Source organism: Callithrix jacchus, chromosome 8, assembly GCF_049354715.1.
Source record: "Callithrix jacchus isolate 240 chromosome 8, calJac240_pri, whole genome shotgun sequence".
Classification (NCBI taxonomy): domain Eukaryota; kingdom Metazoa; phylum Chordata; class Mammalia; order Primates; family Cebidae; genus Callithrix; species Callithrix jacchus.
Window position 1 is genome coordinate 104195920 of NC_133509.1, and position 12964 is coordinate 104208883.

The 12964-nt window shown below is 42.1% G+C and overlaps 1 protein-coding gene and 1 pseudogene across 5 annotated transcripts in view; both read left to right on the forward strand.

The window, feature by feature from the left end:
* The first annotated feature begins 447 nt into the window (after nucleotides 1-447).
* The window catches only part of EXD2 (exonuclease 3'-5' domain containing 2), a 42036-nt gene continuing 29519 nt past the window's right edge, over nucleotides 448-12964 (forward strand). Inside the window, exons 1-3 of one of the 4 annotated variants that reach the window (XM_035260812.3) lie at nucleotides 448-538; nucleotides 3865-3969; nucleotides 12006-12385. In XM_035260812.3, coding sequence (XP_035116703.1) covers nucleotides 12053-12385 — 333 coding nt within the window. In that variant the 5' untranslated portion in view covers nucleotides 448-538; nucleotides 3865-3969; nucleotides 12006-12052. The remainder of the gene's footprint in view (nucleotides 539-3864; nucleotides 3970-12005; nucleotides 12386-12964) is intronic. The other 3 variants (XM_035260814.3, XM_002807246.6, XM_035260815.3) reach the window with 3 other exon arrangements.
* Nucleotides 9216-10027, forward strand: LOC100408929 (large ribosomal subunit protein eL6 pseudogene; annotated as a pseudogene). The gene has a single exon (XR_013521300.1). The product of XR_013521300.1 is annotated as a large ribosomal subunit protein eL6 pseudogene (transcript).

The following is a 12964-nucleotide window of genomic DNA, read 5'->3' on the forward strand; positions in this document are numbered from 1 at the left end:
GCATGGTGGTGTGTGCCTGTAATCCCAGCTACTCAGGAGGCTGAGGCAGGAGAATTGCCTGAACCCAGGAGGCGGAGGTTGCAGTGAGCCGAGATCACGCCATTGCACTCCAGCCTGGGTAACAAGAGCAAAACTCCGCTCAAAAAAAAAAAAGAATGAAAAGTAGATGTCCCAGATAGCATTTGTGAGGGTTCTGAAGGGTTCTCCCTTCAAAGCCAAAACCAGAACACAAAAATACCATCCCAGAAACAAATGCGTCACTTTTCTGAAGACGACATTAAGCCCTTCCAATTTTAATAGATCCTTTGTTCAACAGAGGAGTGAGAGTGGGCAGGCAACACTTGCCTCGGTAGCTTCCGTACAAGATGGCGTCGCCCGTTCACACACCCCAACCAGGATTACGCCCACCGGGCCTGCCGCAGGAACGGAAGTGGTTACGGCCCTACTGAATCCGGGTGGGTTCGCGCAGGCGGCCGCACAGGTTCCATCTCTTTAACGTGAGCCCGCGGTAGGTGTGCGGGCCAGTTCGAGACCGCAGGTAAGTGAGGGTGAGGGGCCGGCGAGGCCTCGCGCTGGGATTGTGCTTGGGGCAGAGGGGCTTCCAGTGCAGACTAAGAGGGGTCGTGGAACGGGTGATATTACCGTGTGCGGGGGTGACATTGTGGGGACCCAGCTGTCCCGGAGCGAGTTGGCCCTGCCCCTCTCCCCGCCCCTCGACGTGACCCTCCTCACCCCCGTCGCCCACGCGGGACGATTGAGCACCCAGGTGCGCAAGGAGGGCCTCACCCCTGCCCGCGGCCTCCCACGCCCTCTTGGGCCTCTTTTTCCGACCCCCTTACCCTGTCTCTGGGAGTCCCTACCAGACCTTTCAGGCTGGGTGTCCCAATCAGCTAAAAAGGAGGCCCCGCCCGCGGCACCTGGTAGCTCCTCCGGCGCTGCGTGTTCGAGGCAGCCGCAGCTGGTGTTTTCTCCCCTGGATTCGTGGGAGCCGCCACCCCCCCATACTATTCTTGTCCTCCCAGACCACACCCTGCTCTGGGCCTGGTCGGGAGCCACCTCTTTCGCTTTTAACATCCCTGGGATGGATGAAAACTTAAGAAACGTTATCATTGTTACAAAATTGACACCTGCTCCTTAAAATAGAAACAAGCATCCCTCGATAAGCTTTTGATATGTTTTTGATATGAATACAACATTCAGACTCCTCTATATACCCTCTCCTCAAAAACACAAAATTATACCTTTTTTTTGTGAAAGGTTTTTTTAATCATAGGAATTAGGAAGTGGGGGTCGGGGCGCAGGGGGAAAGATGGATTAAATTTTAAGTTGAGCTTGTTTTAAAAATGTGTTTTTTAAATATTCCAGTTATAGTCCGGGCATAAAGTGCAAATTTACAAAATTATGTAAAAATGTTAAACAAGACAGATTCTTCTTAGCTTGCTGTGCTCCTTGGTGGTGAGGGTGGGGAGTGAGGAAGACAAATCCTCTTCGATTTTTTTTTTTTTCCATCTCCACCTTTTCTTCTTTACCAGTTCCTTTCCCACAAAATAAGAACTGTTGTCAGTTTGGGTGTATTTTTCTTTGCATTTATTGACAAGTATGTGTATGTGTAAGATATATGTTTGTAAGCTTTCATGTTAAACTTTTACAAATATGTATGTTTTATACATTCTTCAACTTGACATTTTATGCTTAAAAATGGGTCTTGGAATTTTTTCTTTGTCAGTACCTAGAGATCTACCTATTCTTTCTACTTGCTCTGTAACTTCCATGCTTATGTAAGATTCCATAGATTGTTTCCAGTTTTTCAATGTTACATACAGTGTGGCAGAGAACATCTTTCCACACGCCTCTGTGCCCATGTGAGCATTTCTCAAGGATGGGTACCTGCAGGTGGAATTGCTGAGTGGGAGAGTATGGACATATAGGAATGCCAAACTGCCACCCCCAGTGTATAAAATAATTTCCTCCATGCTTTTTTTTTTTTTTTTTGAGATACAGTCTTGCTGTGTTGCCCAGGCTGGAGTACAGTGGTGCGATCTCGGCTCACTGTAGCCTTCACTTCCTGGGTTCAAGCAATTCTTCTGCCTCAGCCTCCCAAGTAGCTGGGATTACAGGAGTGAGCCACTGTGCCTGGTCCCCCATGCTCTTTTGAACATTTTTTTTTTTTTTGAGGCGGAGTTTCGCTCTTGTAACCCAGGCTGGAGTGCAATGGCGCGATCTCTGCTCACCACAACCTCCGCCTCCTAGGTTCAGGCAATTCTCCTGCCTCAGCTTCCTGAGTAGCTGGGATTACAGGCACACACCACCGTGCCCAGCTAATTTTTTGTATTTTTAGTAGAGACGGGGTTTCACCATTTTGACCAGGATGGTCTCGATCTCTTGACCTCGTGATCCACCTGCCTCGGCCTCCCAAAGTGCTGGGATTACAGGCTTGAGCCACCACGCCCAGCCTTTTGAACATTTAATGGTATGAATCTTTTCTATTTTTGCCAGTCTGATGGATGGAAAAGTGATTTCTCATTGCTGTTTTAATTTGCATTCACCTAATTACTATTGAGATTGACCATCTTTTCATGGTTGATGGCCATTTGTGTATTTCCTCTTTTAAGAAACACCTCTATTGGATTTTCTTTTTCTTATTGACTTGTAGTATTTTATATGTTCTGGATTTTGATCTTTTGTTATATATATTTGTAATATTTACTCCTTATTGCTTTTTTTTTAAGTTGTTGCTTGTCTTTTACTACATGGCATCATTGTTGAAACAAAGTTTAAGATTTTAGGTTTTAATTTATCAGTCTGTTTTGTGTGTGTTTGTATTTTGTGGCTATCATTCCCAATCTGAGTGGTTGTTAAATGGGAGAGATTTTTGCTCTCAGGGTTATTTGACAATGTCTGTAGACATTTTTTGTTTGTTCTACTAAGGTGGTGCTGCTATTGGTTATCTAGTGAGATGGAGTTTCACTCTTGTTGCCCAGGCTGGAGTGCAATGGCATGGTCTTGGCTCACTGACACTTCTGCCTCCAGGGCTCAAGCAATTTTCTTGCCTCAGTCTTCCGAGTAGCTGGGATTACAGGCATGCGCCACCACACCTGGCTACTTTTTAGATTTTTAGTAGAGATGGGGTTTCACAATGTTGACCAGGCTGGTCTCTAACTCTTGACATCAGGCGATCTGCCCACCTTGGCCTCCCAAAGTGCTGTGAGCCATTGTGCCTGGCCCCTCCTCTACTCTTAGAAAGAGCAGGGTTTTCTTCAAAGCTGTTTTCTCCTCAAAATTCTTCTTGCGGGAATAGTTTTGAGTTTTTCTTTAATTCCTCCAGAATTGTGTGTGTGTAATTGTTGTTTTCCAAACACCATCACTTCGAGTAGTCAGTCCATTCTTGAGCCATTAATCTGAAATCTCACACTTACCGTGTACTAATTTCTTTTTTTTTCTTTTTAATTTTTATATGTAGAGATAGAGATGAGGTCTTGCTATGTTGCTCAGGCTAGCTTCAAACTCCCAGCCTCAGGAGACTCTCCCACCTTGGCCTTCCAAAGTGCTGGGATTACAGACATGAGCCACCTTGCCTGGCCTCATGAACTCATTTCTCATACAGGGTCTGTTTCTAGACTTACCTCTGTTCTCTGGCTTACTTTTCTATTTTGCTGGACCAATACCACAACATTCTCTATTAAACTGTATGTTATATGTTGACATCTAATAGGGTAAATACTCCATCATAATTATTGTGTTGGAAGTCATATACTATATCAGCTCACGTCCTCTATTATTTAAAAAACATTATTTTGGCTATAATTAGTTTCTTTTCCAGATTAATTTTAGAGTCAACTTGTCCATTTTTTTTTTCCTTTTAAGAGGTGGAGTCTCATTCAGTCACCCAGCTGGAATGCAGTGGCAGCCTTGACCTTCTGGGCTCAAGTGATCCTCTTGCCTCAGCCCCCCAAGTAGCTGGAACTACAGGTATGTATCACCATGCCTGGCTAATTTTTGTATTTTTTATAGAGACGAGGTTTCGCTATGTGGCCCAGGCTGGTTTTGAACTCCTGGGCTCAAGTGATCCACCCACCTTGGACTTCCAAAATGCTGGAATTATAGGCATGAACCACTCCAGCCCAAAATCATTTTTTAATGGCCTTATTGAGATGTAATTCACACACCATACAATTCATTATTCAAAGTGTACAATTTGATGATTTTAGTATATTCATAGAGTTGTGCAACCATCACCATAATTAATTTTAGAACATTTTTACCACCCAAGTCACTCCCTCAGGGAGTGACTCCCTATCCCTATCTCCTATCTCCACCCAAGTCACTCCCTCAGGAAGTGACTCCCTATCCCTATCTCTTAAAGTCACTCCCTATCCCTGACTCCTCTAAGACCCAGCCCTAGGCAACCACTAATATTTCTGTCTTTCTAGATCTTGGTGTTTTGTATAAATGGAATCATACAGTGTTTGGTTCTTTTTTTTTTTTTTTGAGACAGAGTTTTGCTCTTGTTGCCCAGGCTGGAGTACAGTGGCATGATCTCAGCTCACTGCAACCTCCACTTCCCGGGTTCAAGCTATTATCCTGCCTCAGCCTCCCAAGAAGCTGGGATTACAGGCATGCACCACCACGCCCAACTAATTTTGTATTTTTAGTAGAGACGGGGTTTCTCCACGTTAGGCTGGTCGAGAATTCCCGACCTCAGGTGATCCGCCCACCTCGGCCTTCCAAAGTGCTGGGGTTACAGGCATGAGCCACCGCGCCCAGCCATCAATGTGTGGTCTTTTGTGACTGGCTGCTTTAACTTCGGATAATGTATTCAAGATTCATCCATGCTACAGCATGTATCAGTTCTTCTTCATTCTTATATATTACTGAATGAAATTTCATTCTGTGGTATATTTGTTTTGTAGGGCTGTGATCAGAGTAACACAAACTGGTGGCTTAAAACAACAGAGATTTATTCTCTTGCAGTTAAGGAAGCTAGAAGTTCAAAATTAAGGTATCAGCGGGGTCATGCTCTTCCTGAAGGCTGTAGGGGAGAATCCCACCTTGCCTCTTCCTAGTTTCTGGTGGTTTTAGGCAATCCTTGGCATTTCTCAGTTGACAGTTGCATAACTCCAGTCTCTGCCTCTGTCTTCAAATAGTCACCTTCGCTGTGTGTCTGTCTCCACGTCGGATTCTCTTGGAGTACGTCTGTTTCTTTTCCTCCTCCTGTAAGGACACCAGTCATAGTGGATTAAGGGCCCACCCTGCTTCAGTATGACCTTGTTTTAACTTGATTACATCTTCGAAAACTCTGGTTCCAAATAAGGTCATATTCACAGGTACTAGGGGTTAGACCTTCAACATAACTTTTTGGGGAATACAGTTCAACTCATAACATATGGATATACTGTATTTTAATTCTCTATTCATCAACTAATTGACATTTGGGTTATTTCCACTTTTGGGCAATTATGAATAGCTATGAACTTTAGTATGGGCATGTGTTTTCATTTCCCTTGGGTAGATACCTCCCAGTGGAATTGCTAGGTCATGTAACTGCCAGACTGTTTTCCAGAGAAGCTGTACCATTTGACATTCCACCAACAATGGATGAGATTTCTAATTTCTCCACATTATTGCCAGTTTATTTGTCTTTTTTTTTTTTTTTTTTTTTTTTTGAGAGACAAGGTCTTACTCTGTTAACTAGGTTGGACTGCAGTGGAGTGATCAAAGCTTCCTGCAGCCTCAAACTCCTGAGCTCAAACCATCTTCCTCCCTCAGCCTCCCAAGTAGCTAAGTCTACAGGCACACTACTGGCTAATTTAATTTTTTTTCATAGAGGTGGGGTGTCACTATGTTTCCCAGTCTTGTCTCAAACTACTGGCCTCAAGTGATCCTCCTACCATGGCTTCTCAAAGTGCTAGAATTACAGGTGTGAGCCACCATACCTGGCTTTATTTGTTTTGTTGAATAGAACCATCCTACTGGGTATAAAGTGGTATCTGATTCTGATTTGGATTTGCATTTCTCTAACAGCTAATGATATTGAACATCTTTTCATATACTTATTGGCCATTTGTATTACTTTCTATCAGGAAATGTCTATTCAATTTGCTGGACATGTCTCTTCAGTTAGCACAATTGTAGTCAAGAGGCTGAGGCAGAAGGATCACTTGAGCCCAGGAGTTTGAGGCTGTCTTGAGCTATGATTGCATCACTGCACTGTAGCCTGGGCAACAGAACCAGATCTCGTCTCTAAAAAAATATATTAAAAAACAAACTGAAGAAGAAAAATACCTAATCAGATCCTTAGCCAGTTTAAAAATTTTTTAAATTATTATTTGATTGTAAGCAATTTATATATATTCTGGATGTACACCCTTTCCAGATATATGATTTGTAAATATTTTTTCCCATTCTGTGTGTTGTCATTCTACTTTCTCCATGGTTGATTCGTTCTTTTTATATGTATATGTAATTTCAACTTTTATTTTAAATTCAGGGGGTACACGTACTGGTTGGTTACATGAGTATATTATGTTATGCTGGGGTTTGGGGTATGGATGAGTCCTTCACATAGGCACTGAGCATAGGTAGTTTTTCAGCCCACAGCCCCCTTCACTGTCTTCTCCTCCCCTCTAGTAGTCCCCAATGTCTGTTGTTCCCATCTTTATGTCTATGTGCAGTTATAAGTGAGAACACGCAGTATTTGGTCTTCTGTTCTTGCATTGACTCACTCAGGTCGTTAAAAAATTTTTTTTTTAACTTTTTAAGCTTTTCGTTAAAAATCAAGACACAAATACACACATTCATGTTAGCTTAGACATACAAAGAGTCAGAATCATCAATATCACTGTCTTCTACCTCTACGTCTCATCCCACCGGAAAATCTTCAGAGGCAGTAACAGGCATGGAGCTGTCATCTCCTATGATAACAATGCCTGCTGAAATAACTCCTGAAGGACCTGCCTGAGGCTGCTTTACAATTATTGTTTTTATAAGTAGAAGGAGTACACTGTAAAGTAAAAAATACAGTGAATACATACACCAGTAACGTCGTTTATTGTCATTATCAAGTATATACTCTACATAATTGCATGTGTTGTACTTTTATACCACTGGCTGTGCTGTAGGTTTGTTAACTCCAGCATAATTACACACATTGGTGAATAATGCATTGTGCAGTGATGTTAGGATGGTTAGGATGGCTGTGAAGTCACTAGGCAATAGAAATTTTTCAGCTCCATTGTAATCTTATAATTTTGTAGACTATTGTGTGTGTGGTCTCTTGACTGAAACATTGTTATGTGGTACATGACTATATTTAATCCAGTATATTTCAAACATTATTTCAACATATATATTAAAAAATTAATATGGAATTCACAGAGATAGAAAGTATAGTAGGAATTATCAGGGGTTAGAAGAAGAAGAAAGTAGGGAATTCTTGTTGAGTAATAGTTTCTGTTTGCAAGGATGAAATTTCTCCGGAAATGGGTGATGGTGATGGTTGCAAAGCAGTGTGAATGTACTTATTGTCACTGAATTGTACACTTAAAAATTGCTAAAATGGGCCAGGTGTGTTGGCTCATGCCTGTAATCCCAGCACTTTGGGAGGCCACGGCGGGAGGATCCCTTGAGCTCACAAGTTTGAGACCAGCCTGGGCAACATGATGAAACCCCGTCTCTACATAAAAAATTAAAAAAAAAATTTAGCCGGGCATTATTGGGGGAGTATCTATATAGTCCCAGCTACTTGGGAGGCTGAGATAGGAGGATGGCTTGAGCTTGGGAGATGGAGGTTGCAGGGAGATGGAGGTTGCAGGGAGCTGAGATTGCACCATTGCACTCCAGCCTCTGTTACAGAGCCAGACCTTGTCTCAAAAAAAAAAGACTAAAATCATAAATGTTATGTTATATATATTTTACCACAATAAAGAAATCACCATAAAAATCAGTATGAAAATTATCAAAAAATTTACATTTTTTGTAGTAAGTATTCAAAAATTTGGTGTGTATTTTACTTGTATAGTACAGATTACATTCTTTTGTTTGTTTGTTTTTGTTTTTGTGATAGAGTCTTACTGTGTTACCCAGGCTGGAGTACAGTGGTGCAATCTTGGCTCACTGCAACCTCTGCTCCCAGGTTCAAGCAATTCTTGTGTTTCAGCCTCCTGAGTAGCTGGGACTACAAGCACATGGCCACCACACCTGGCTGATTTTTGAATCTTTATTAAAGATGGGTTTTTACCATGTTGGTAGAAATGGAGTTTTGCCAGGTTGCCTAGGCCAGTCTCAAACTTCTGACCTCAGGTGATCCTCCCACTTTGGCCTCCCAAAGTGCTGAGATTACAGACGTGAGCCACTGCACCCGCCTATATTTTACATTTGTTTAAATGTGTTGCCTATCCTGTTGTGTTTCCTGCCCTTTCATTTGTATACAAGCTATTCCTTCCTCCTGGGGTGCCCGCCTCCTATCTGCCTCGTGCACCTGGAGAACTCTCACTCCTGTTTGAATGCCAGTCTCAGACACCATCTCTCTCTCTCAGCAAGTGTTTTCTCTTAATAATACCCCAACTCGGCCAGGTGTGGTGGTTCATGCCTGTAATCTTAGCACTTTTTTGAGGTCAATGTGGGCAGATTGCTTGAGCTCAGGAATTTGAGCAACCTGGCAAAACCCCATTTCTACCAAAAATACAAAATATTAGCTGGGGCATTGGAGCTCAGGAGTTCGAGACCAGCCTGGGCAACCTGTCAAAACCCCATTTCTACCAAAAATACAAAATATTAGTTGGGGTGCTGGCATGCATCTGTGGTCAGTCTTAGCTACTTGGGGGATTGAGATGGGAGAATCACTTGAAACCAGGAGGTCAAGGCTGCAGTAAGCTGAGATTGTGCCATGGCACCCTAGCCTGGGTGACAAAGTGAGGCCCTGTCTCAAAAAAATAAAAATAAAAACAATATCCCCACTCTTTCCTCAAGTACAAGCCATTTGCATAGTTGTACGTGCTTCACTTGTTGGTGTTATCTCTCTCTTTGCAACTTGTTCATCATGTGTATTTTTCCTTGGCTAAATTGTGAATTTTTTGAAGGCAGATTGTGCCTTTCAGACTCTTTTTACCCAGGGTCTATTACGGTGTCTGGCTTATGGTCCTGTTTAAAAAGTAAGAAAAACATGGAGCTTACAAAACATCTCCAAATAAAAATGAATTAATAAAAACTTATGTTAGGCTCTTTCCCATCTTGCAAGATGGCCGGTGAAAAAGTTGAGAAGCCGGATACTAAAGAGAAGAAACCTGAAGCCAAGAAGGCTGATGCTGGTAGCAAAGTGAAAAAGGCTAGCCTCAAGGCTAAAAAAAAGCCCAAGAAGGGGAAGCCCCATTGCAGCCGCAATCCTGTTCTTGTCAGAGGAATTGGCAGGTATTCCCGATCTGCCATGTATTCCAGAAAAGCCTTGTACAAGAGGAAGTACTCAGGGGCTAAATCCAAGGTTGAAAAGAAAAAGAAAGAGAAGGTTCTTGCAACTGTTCCAAAACCAGTTGGTGGTGACAAAAACGGCGGCACCCGGGTGGTTAAACTTCGCAAAATGCCTAGGTATTATCCTACTGAAGAAGTGCCTCAAAAGCTGTTGAGCCACGGCAAAAAACCCTTTAGTCAGCACGTGAGAAAACTGCGAGCCAGCATTACCCCCGGGACCATTCTGATCATCCTCACTGGTCGCCACAGGGGCAAGAGGGTGGTTTTCCTGAAGCAGCTGGCTAGTGGCTTGTTACTTGTGACTGGACCTCTGGTCCTCAATCGAGTTCCTCTGCGAAGAACGCACCAGAAATTTGTCATTGCCACCTCAACCAAAATTGATATCAGCAATGTAAAAATCCCAAAACATCTTACTGATGCTTATTTTAAGAAGAAGAAGCTGCGGAAGCCCAGACACCAGGAAGGTGAGATCTTCGACACAGAAAAAGAGAAATATGAGATAACAGAGCAGCGCAAGATTGATCAGAAAGCTGTGGACTCACCAGTTTGACCAAAAATCAAAGCTATTCCTCAGCTCCAGGGCTACCTGCGATCTGTGTTTGCCCTGACAAACGGAATTTATCCTCACAAATTGGTGTTTTAAATGTCCTAATAATCTAATTAAATAACTGAAAAAAAAAAACAACTTATGTTAGAATATGTTCTTTTCTCTGAAAACAAATATTCAGTTTTGTATATAAAATTATGTTTAAGTTGAGAGGGAAACATAATCAAGATGCAAATTGGTCTCAATAGATGAAACATTTGGCTGAAACAGACAAGATGAAATTTAGAAGAAGCATTTTTGATTTAAATGCAAAATATAAATTACAAATATATAAAATGGAGAACTTGATTTGGTGTCAGTGAATTTTAATTTCCTGTAGACTTTATATGACCCAACAATGAGATTCTGCTACTAAAAAATATATTATTTCATACAGCATTAATAAAATATAGGGTCCAGCTACTGGGAAGTAACAGTGTCACTGTAGCTGGCATCAGTTAGACTGTATCTCAAGTTTGTTTGTTGTTTGTTTTAGACAGGGTCTCACTCCTGTCACGTAGGCTGGACTGCAGTGGCGTGATCATGGCTCACTGCAGTCTTGACTTCCCAGGCTCAGGTGATTCTCCCATCTTGGTCTCCCGAGTAGCTGAGGCTATAGGTGCGTGCCACCACACCTGGCTAATTTTTTGTAAGTTTTTTTGTTTGTTTTTTTAAGTAGAGATGGGATTTTGCCATGTTTCCCTGGGTGATCTTGAACTCCTGAGCTCAAACAATCTGCCCACCTCAGCCTCCCAAAGTGCTGGAATTACAGGCGTGAGCCATCATGCCTGGCCTCAAATACTGTATATAGACCTGAATGCCACATTTGAAGAGATACATTGACAAACTTGGAACCGTGCAGAAGGCCTTGGTCAGGATGATAAGTCTATAAACCACGTCACGGGAAGACTGTAAAGTGGAGTCTCAGAGCTCTCTCCACCTATTTAACAGGCTCTACGGAGGGAGTAAACACTTGTCATTGCAGAGGCTATCAAAGAGGGCAATTTGTTAGTAGACGGCTTTACAGAATGCAAGAACCTTCAACAAAAACTGCCTCTGAAGGTAGTTTTTGTCCTCTTTTATTATATATTACTGTTGTTTTAATAGTATAAAAATAGTGCTGTATACTCATTTCCTTCCCACGTATGGAGAAAGCCACATGTTACAGAAAAATGAAAAAGGGACAATTTTGTGGCTCCATTTATTTACCTTAACTGCCTGGCGCTGTGGACACTTCAGTTTGTAACCTCCTTCTGTGCATCTTGGATATCTCTCTAACTTCTACCTTTTTTTATTTCTTTTTTGATCCTTTCTCTTTTCTACCACGCTGCCTTACCCTACAATAACCAAATCAGTTTCTATGGAAAACCACTGAGCCTTCTGGAGCAACACAAAGTGTTGACTCCAGCCTGTTTCCTCCACCCCCTCACTGCCACACCTTCCAGAGAGTAAAAAAATATATCCCCACCAACTGACTGATGGTTGTGATTTTTTTTTTAATTGGGAAGCAAAAGTTTTCCTTCAACTATTAGGTGACCAAAGGTTTAAAATGCAAAATACTTTGAAGAAGATCCATTAACTAAAATATTCATTCGTTAATCAGCAGTTGGAGCTGAGGGTTTAGCTTATTATTGTTGTTTTTTTTCCCTAGATCACATTTCATTGTGCAGATAGCCTGTTGTTTTGATGAATATGTTTTTATATCATTAAGAGAGCCCTGGGTAGCTATCAGAGGGCAGGGAGATTTCCTGGGGTTCGGATGGAGATAGAGATAGAATACAGAGATTATGAAGATGAAGAAATCAAACTATTCCTACTATTTCACTTGGATATTTATAGCAGTTGTTTTAGTTTGTGGGCATAGAGATTATAACTGGGACATTTTCTAGGGGGAAAACTTGGTTACCTAAAGGTTTATATTCTGTATATAAATATCTTTTTGCCATTTGTTTTGCAGATTGTGGGATTAGTGATATGCTTTTCTAAAGAGTAGAAAAGTCGAAGATGTCTAGACAGAACTTAGTCGCTTTGACAGTGACTACCCTTCTGGGTGTGGCTGTAGGGGGGTTTGTCCTGTGGAAAGGCATCCAGCGCCGCCGAAGGAGTAAAACAAGTCCTGTGACCCAGCAGCCGCAGCAGAAAGTGCTGGGCAGTGGCGAGCTGCCCCCTCCAGAAGATGATCAGCTGCACTCCAGTGCCCCCAGATCTTCGTGGGAGGAACGGATCCTTAAAGCAAAGGTGGTGACGGTGTCTCAGGAGGCAGAGTGGGATCAAATTGAGCCCTTGCTTAGAAGTGAATTACAAGATTTTCCAGTACTTGGAATTGACTGTGAGTGGGTAAGTTAAAAGGCAAAAGTTAAAAAAAAAAACACAAAAACAAAACAAAAAAACCTCCTGCTTTTCCAGCTGGTACCTTGGATGATCAAGTAGAAAATAAGGTTAAAGGAAAATGAATTATCTTGTTCTCAACTTGCTTGTAAGCAGATTTTAGTAGCAGCAGAAGCTGATGCTCCTCTCAGGATAGGGGAGTGCTTACAATTATGGGTTCTGGAGTGAAACCTATATGAATTCTATTTTCCCCACTTACCATTCTGTGAACTTGGACAAGCTATTTAGCCTCTCTGAGTGTTTGTTAGTAATAGGAATGTCATGATACCTAGCTCCAGTGGCTTTTCTAAGGATTCGAATTTCCCATAAAGAATTCAGCACAGTGTTAACATATAGTAGTAAGTGTTCATGAAATATTAGCCACTGTTAATATTTGTAGTAGCATTTTCTTTTCTTGAGACGGAGTCTTGCTCTTGTTGCCCAGGCTGGAGTGAAGTGGTGTGATCTCAGCTTACTGCAACCTCTGCTTCCTGGGTTCACGTGATTCTCCTGCCTCAGCCTCCCAAGTAGCTGGGATTACAGGCTTGC